Source organism: Bison bison, unplaced genomic scaffold (assembly GCF_000754665.1).
Source record: "Bison bison bison isolate TAMUID 2011002044 unplaced genomic scaffold, Bison_UMD1.0 scf7180017864336, whole genome shotgun sequence".
Taxonomy (NCBI): Eukaryota; Metazoa; Chordata; class Mammalia; order Artiodactyla; family Bovidae; genus Bison; species Bison bison.
The window spans coordinates 1,456,046-1,463,300 of record NW_011494908.1 but is presented as its reverse complement, the minus strand read 5'-3'; the positions used below and the strand labels follow the sequence as shown (position 1 = coordinate 1,463,300).

At 48.9% G+C, this 7,255-nt stretch overlaps 1 protein-coding gene across 1 annotated transcript in view; it reads left to right on the top strand.

Annotated features, from left to right (window-relative positions):
• Positions 1-7,255, top strand: part of XKR5 (XK, Kell blood group complex subunit-related family, member 5) — a 19,042-nt gene that overhangs the window by 2,025 nt on the left and 9,762 nt on the right. Inside the window, 2 exon segments of the mRNA XM_010854083.1 lie at positions 45-228; positions 5,959-6,143. Of these exon segments, the coding sequence (XP_010852385.1) occupies positions 45-228; positions 5,959-6,143 (369 nt within the window).

Sequence of the window (7,255 nt, the reverse complement as noted above, 5' to 3'; positions counted from 1 at the left end):
CCCAGCCTCCCACTAACCCTCTGGTCCTTCCTCTTTGGCCCCAGGCCTCTGCGCTGTGATTTACTACTTCACCACAGGCCGCCTCCTCTGGGCCTGGCTGGTCCTCTTGGTGCTACTGCCCGGCTTCTTGGTCCAGGGCCTGAGCTATCTCTGGTTCCGAGAAGATGGACGTCAAGGTGGCTGCTTGCTGGTGGTCCTGCACCTCCTCCAGCTCGGTGTGTGGAAGCGGTAAGAACAGACAGCCCCTTTCACTCCGCTGGGTGACTTTACACCTGAGATAGGAGAGTCACTCTACACATAGAAACCCATAGAAAGTGAATCGGTTCAGGGCAGCCCATGTGAACCCCACCCCTTCACCCGAGGAGGGTGGCACAGATTGAAGCAGTGCAGTAGGCTGCATGGTGACATTTGCATTAAGTTTTTATTGCAAGAAGAAACCATTTGAGTGCCAGGGACAAAGTTTTCCATAAAAAGCAGCCTGGACAGGCGAGTGCTCAGCGGGCTGGCCTGTGGGAGACCAGACCAGTGCAGCCCCTTAGCTCAGTGTACAGGAAGGCGCCCAGGGTGGGAAGGCCATCCAAGGAGTGGTTGTCTAGTCTCAGATCTCAAGCTGTGCTGCTGGGTATTTTATGCCCTCAAGCTGTAGCCCAAGGCTTTCTTTAGAGGAACTGAAGTGAGTTTTATGGTGTCTCAGCAGACTCTGAGGAGGGAGTGCATCTCAAGCTGGAGGCAGAGGGTGCTTCTTTTTTTTTTTTTTTTTTTTTTGGCCTTGCAGCCAGGCATGTGGGATCTTAGTTCCCTGACCAAGGATCGAACCCTGGGGCCTCTGCAGAGAAAGCCCAGAGTCCTAACCATTGGACTGCCAGGGAATACCCCAGAGGGTGCTTCTTATAAAGATATCATGCAGCTAGCCAAATTTCACTGGGGTTCTCTGAGCTAGATCCCTCCATCTCTAAAAGCCCCAAAAGCATTTTCAGCCACACCAATTTAGCCTAATGGTGGACCGTTGTGTTCAAGCTGTGTGGTTTCTCTGAAAAGATGAGATTCTGACCAGTGGGGAGAGAGCAGAGGCGGCTTTTCCTTCTGGCTCAGGGGGGATTGGAGCCTGTCGTGGGCACTACTCACGTGTGCAGATGCTTGTCTCAGCCCAGCTTGGTGTGAAAACCATTAAGGGCTCGAGTCCTTCTGGGGACCACCTGGTACGTTATAGCCAACAAGCATGTGACCTCAAAGACAGACCACCTCTTGAAAAAATGAATCAGCTTTCCCCTAAGCAAACATGTCATAGCTCAGAAGAAGAGTGAAGTCCGTGCCAGTCACTTGAGAGAAGCTTCCTGAATAACTGTCAGATAAGTTTGCCTTCTGGAGTCCTGTGGAGACCCTCTGGCCCATCCAATCCACTACCTTTTTCAGAAGTGGGGCAGGGTCAGGCTCACGTGTCTACTTTCATGCTGGTGTCCAACGCTGACCCCCTACTCTTCCCCAAGTCTCTCCAATGATGTCATGAATACTAAATACATTTTTTAAATGGAAATAAGTGAAGAGACATGAAGATTAGAAATTAGAAAGAACAACCAGTCATCTATACCTCTTCTTATTTTAAAAAATCAGTTAAGGTGACTAAAAAATATATATATATATATAATTTAAAAGGACAAAAAAAAGGCAAGAAGAAAGAAAAGAAGTGAGAACATTCAGGAAGCAGAAGGGAGTGTAGGAAAAGAAGGTAATGGCAAAATACAGTTACTCCAGGTGAACCGCAAATTTGGGTCTGAGTTTCACTGGTAGCTCAGACGGTAAAGCTCCTGTCTACAATGTGGGAGACCTGGGTTCAATCCCTGGGTCGGGAAGATCCCCTAGAGAAGGAAATGGCAATCCACTCCAGTACTGTTGCCTGGAAAATCCCATGGACAGAGGAGCCTGGTAGGCTACAGTCCATGGGGTCGCAAAGAGTCGGACACGACTGAGTGACTTCACTTTTGTTAACATAAGAAGCTCCATGGTTTCTGTGTTAAAAAAAAAAAAACAAAAAAACAACAAATTGAAATCTACTTCCTTAGAAGAAAGCTTTGAAAGTTAAAGTAGAAAACAAATCTATTTCTCATCCTGCAACCAGCATATCTGGCTTTCACAAAGAAGACACTGGATAATGAATTGTCTTTAAGCAAATCCACACGGAATTTTGTAATGGACTCCCAATCAGGGTTAGTCAAGAAGCCTCTCAGCAAACTGCAGTTCAGTAAAAGCGCCTCTAGGTGGAGCCAAAGCAACTCTGTTTGCGCAATCCTCAATTGAGTTCAGTTCAGTCGCTCAGTCGGGTCCGACTCTGCAACCCCATGGACTGCAGCACACCAGGCCTCCCTGTCCATCACCAACTCCCGGAGTTTACTCAAACTCATGTCCTTTGAGTAGGTGATGCCATCCAATTATCTCATCTGTCATCCCCTTCTTCTGCCTTCAATCTTTCCCAGCATCAGGGTCTTTTCAAATGAGTCAGCTCTTAGCATCAGGTGGCCAAAATATTGGAGTTTCAGCTTCAGCATCAGTCCTTCCAATGAATATTCCGAACTGATTTCCTTTAGGATGGACTGGTTGGATCTCCTTGCAGTCCAAGGGACTCTCAAGAGTCTTCTCCAACACCACAGTTCAAAAGCATCAATTCTTCGGCACTCAGCTTTCTTGATAGTCCAACTCTCACCCATACATGACTACTGGCAAAACCATAGCTTTGACTAGACAGACCTTTTTAAAAAGGGATCCTGGCCTGGATGGTAAAGAATCCACCTGCAATGCAGGAGACCCAGTTTGATCACTGGGTCTGGAAGGTCCGCTGGAAGAAATGGCAACCCACTCCATTTCTCATGAACAGAGAAACCTGATGGGCTACAGTCCATGGGGTCACAAAGAGTCAGACATGACTGAATGACCTAGCACACATGCGGCTCGATACAATACAGAAGACTGTACTAACTACAGAGAAACCAATTAAACAAAAACTTCCTGATGTAAAGTAGCTTATAAAAAGTTCAAGGAGTTAAAACATGAATGTTTTCCTTTTTTTTTCTTTTTTCCGGCCACATGTCATGGGATCTTAGTTCCCCCATCAGGTACAGGGATTGAATCTGTGTCCCCTGCATTGGAAGTGCAGAGTCTTAACCACTGGACTGCCAGAGAAGTCCCATGTATTGTTTTGTTTAATTCCAAATAATACAGATAATGTTAAGTCTGACTGCTCAAAAGAACTTGACATTAGTAACTACTTGTTTAAACAAAGTCAGTTACATTTTTCTATTTTGTTTTTATATTTCTACTCTAATGCTATATGTTACCATATAGCATTAGAGTAAAAAATTTTTAAGTTAACAAATGCATTTGTAAACTCAACATGAGATCATAGAAGAATACCTAATCCATCTCATCCTGAGCCTGTGTTTTGGGTTAAAAATATTTGTTTAGTGGAAGGGAAAAATTATTACAAAGAAAGTTGAGATGAGCTTTAAGGATATGTAAGACAAGCTTAATATCGATGGGTATAAAATTTAACATTTAAAAGTTTGTAATTTACATTCCCATCAATAAGCTCATGAAAAGATGCTCAACTTCACTAACCATTAGGGAAATGCAAATCAAACCATAATGAGATACCACTTCACACCCATTAGGATGGCTACTATCCCCCACCACCACAAAAAAAAAAAAAAAGGGGGGGGGGACATGTTAGCAGGGATGTGGAGAAATTAGAACCCTTGTGTACTGTTGGTGGCCATCTGAAATAGTGTAGGCACTGTGGAAAGCAGTATGCTGCCAAGTCGCTTCAGTCGTGTCCGACTCTGTGCGACTCCATAGACGGCAGCCCACCAGGCTCCCCCGTCCCTGGGATTCTCCAGGCAAGAACACTGGAGCGGGTTGCCATTTCCTTCTCCAATGTATGAAAGTGAAAAGTGAAAGGGAAGTCGCTCAGTCGTGTCCGACTGTCAGTAACCCCATGGACTGCAGCCCACCAGGCTCCTCTGTCCATGGGATTTTCCAGGCAAGAGTGCTGGAGTGGGGTGCCATTGCCTGCTCCGGAAAGCAGTATAGTAGTTCCTCAATTACTTAAACATAGAATTACCGTATAATCCAGCAATTCCACTTCTCGGTAAATATCCAAACAGGTTGAAAGCAGTGTCCTGAAGAGATCTTTGTACACCTACGTTCGTAGCATCATTCAAAATAGCCAAAACATGAGGCAACCCAAGTGTCTATTAACGGATGAATGGATAAGTAAAGTGTGGTCTATACATGCAATGGAAAACAGAAGCAAATTCCGTAACATGCTACAGTATGGATGAGTCTCGAGGACATGATGCAGTAAGACACATGTTGTATAATTCCACTTACATGAGGTGTCTAGAGTGGCCGAAACCATAGAGAGAGAAGTTGGAATGGTGGTTGCCAGGGCCTGGGGGAGAAGGGTCCATGACCATGCCACTGGGCGTTTTATGCCCACCTTGTCCTCTCTCCCAGGACCCCTCTCACCCCTCTCGTTTTGGCACGTCTTTCTTCCTGCTTAAAACTTGGCGCGTGTGTGCGGCATTCTTTCCATAACTGATTGTTGGGCTTCTAGAGGTCTTCAGTTTCTTTTGTGGCCTCTGCAGTCTCCAGCAGGTGGAGGCAGCCCATAAAGATGCCTGCTGAATGAACAGGGGCAGCTGGGAGGGTAGGAAGGGGGGCTGGGGTTTCCCCAGAACTGAGGATTCAGGACCCGAAGGGCAGCTACAGGTTTGGCTTCATCTGCTTTTTCTTAACATTCTGTTTGGGTCAGAGATCACAGCTTCAAAGACTCAGTGAGAAATCACTTCACTCCGGGATCCAAGTCATGAAAAAGGAAAGCTGTTTTCTCTTGAGCCCCTTTCCTGGGCTCTCGGTACCCTGATTAAGAACATTTCAAAGAGGACCCCCTCCTGTTCTGGCCGAAGAAACGTTGGCCAGAGATCAGAGAGAGAGGGCGTTTGGGGTGACTTGAAAGGCACACCCAGCTCTGGTTCAGAAATCAGTAAATTTAAATGATTTCCAGTTTTTCTTAACTTGGATAGGACTGAAGTTTGCGATCGCCCGTGGACTTGGCGGGCATGCCTGCCCCCGCTGCAGGCAGGTGTAGGGATCACCTTGTTCCTGCCCCTGGGAGGGTGAGGGGGAATTTGCTATGAAAACCTGAAGTCCTCAGAGCCTGCAGTGACATTTTTATACATGCATGACTGTCCAGGTGGCACAGGATGTGGTCCATGGCACCTCCGGTCGGCTTGCATGAGTCTGAAGCATCAGGAAAGGTTTCAAATGTGGGCTTATCAAAAGTAGAATGAAACAGAAACACTTACTGACTTTTTTTTTTTTTCCTCTTGTGTTGACTTCTTTTCCTGGATGTGAGGAATGTGGCCCCCCCGGAGGAGCCAGTGTGTCCCTGTGCCCGGGCCAGCCTGGTCTTGCAGACCCTCCAGTAGCCCCCTGCCCTCCCTGCCGTCCAACGGGACTGCATTAATTCCCATTGTGAGGGGCTCTGGAGAAGGGCATGGCAACCCACTCCCATATTCTTGCCTGGGGAATCCCAAGGACAGAGGAGCCTGGCGGGCTACAGTCCAGGGGGTCACCCAGAGCGACTAACACTGGCGGCCCCGGGGTTGGGGAGAGGGCTTAGGCTTAGCTCGGGATTCGCAGGACTCAGAGAGAGCCCCAGCAAACCTGTCTGCTCCCAGCTCCCAACCCAGCAGCCCTTCCATGCGTGGGCAGAGTGAGGTCAGCTGGGCAGGATTCCTACACTGGGAACAGAAGCGCCACCCTCAGCCTAGAGTCAGGGCTCAGGGACCTGGGATGCAGGAATGGCGGGCTAGGCCCTAGAAGGCTCTCGGTCTCTACACCAGGAGAGGGGGCCATTTGAGCCCTTGCATTGAGGTTCTGAGTCCTGGCCCTCCTCCGCCCTAGGCATTGGGATGCTGTGTCCGCCAGCCTCTGGAAGGAAGGGCAGGCCGCCCCCCAGACCCGGCTGCTGCTGTGGGAGGTGGACCTGGCGGCCCTGCACCTCCTCGAAGCCCTGCTTCAGGTCGGGCCCCACCTGCTGGTCCAAACATACGTTTTCCTCGCCTCTGACTTCACTGCTCCCGTGCCAGGTGAGTGACTTCCACCCCAGACCGCAGACTGCCTGACTTCTCATGGGGGACAGAAGCTAACTCCTTGTTTAGCAAACCCTGGCAACCTAAGATGTCCCCTGTTAGGCAGAGTTAGGGCAGCCCAAGCTCACTACGGTGCACAAAAGTGAAAAAGTGAAAGTGTGAGTCACTCAGTTGTGTCCGACTCTTTGCGACCCCATGGACTGTAGCCCTCCAGGCTGTTCAGTCCATGGGATTCTCCAGGCAAGAACACTGGAGTGGGTTGCCATTTCCTCCTCCAGGGGATCTTCCCAACCCAGGGATCAAATCTAGGTCTCCTGTATTGCAGGCAGATTCTTTACCATCTGAGCCACCAGAGATGTTACCTACAATGCCCAAGGTGATGGTTAAAACTGGCTTTTGTCTGGGGCGGTGAGTTCCCAGGGGGTGGACTTCGTGGGGGTTGGTCCGTGAGAGGAAAGTTGCAGGTGGTGAGAGGACCCTGAAAGCACCTTGGGGAGGCCTATGCTGCCCCTTGTGAGATCAGTATGTTTGTTTCTCCTGGGACTAACTCTGTGCAGCCTGAGCCTCACCCCTTGAGAGCAGTGGGATCAACACCTCGGGCGCCAGCAGAGGTGCTGGCACTCAGGCCAGGGCTCAGGGTGTCTCCTCCGGGCCTGGCACCCCCTACTGTTCTGGTCTTGTTTATCTGGTTACATCTCCTTTGTATGGACTGAAGGCCTCCCAAGTGGCACAAGTAGTAAAGAATCCACCTGCCAGTGCAGGAGATAGAAGAGACGCGGGTTCGATCCCTGAGTCAGGAAGATTCCCCTGGAGGAGGACATGGCCACCCACTCCAGTATTCTTGCCTGGAGAATCCCACAGACAGAGGAGCCTTTTGAGCTATGGCTCACCAGGGGTTGCAGAGTTGGACACAACATACATGCACGCGTATGAGTTGAACTGCAAAGTACAACTGAGATGAAATACCATGTTCAGAGCTGTTAAGAGCTGCTTCATCATAAACCAGAGATGCTCGAGGGAAAGTGGCTGGGCTGCTTTTTTTTTAAAATAATTTTATTTATTTATTTATCGACTGCCCTGGGTATTCGTTTTGCTGTGTGGGCTTTCCT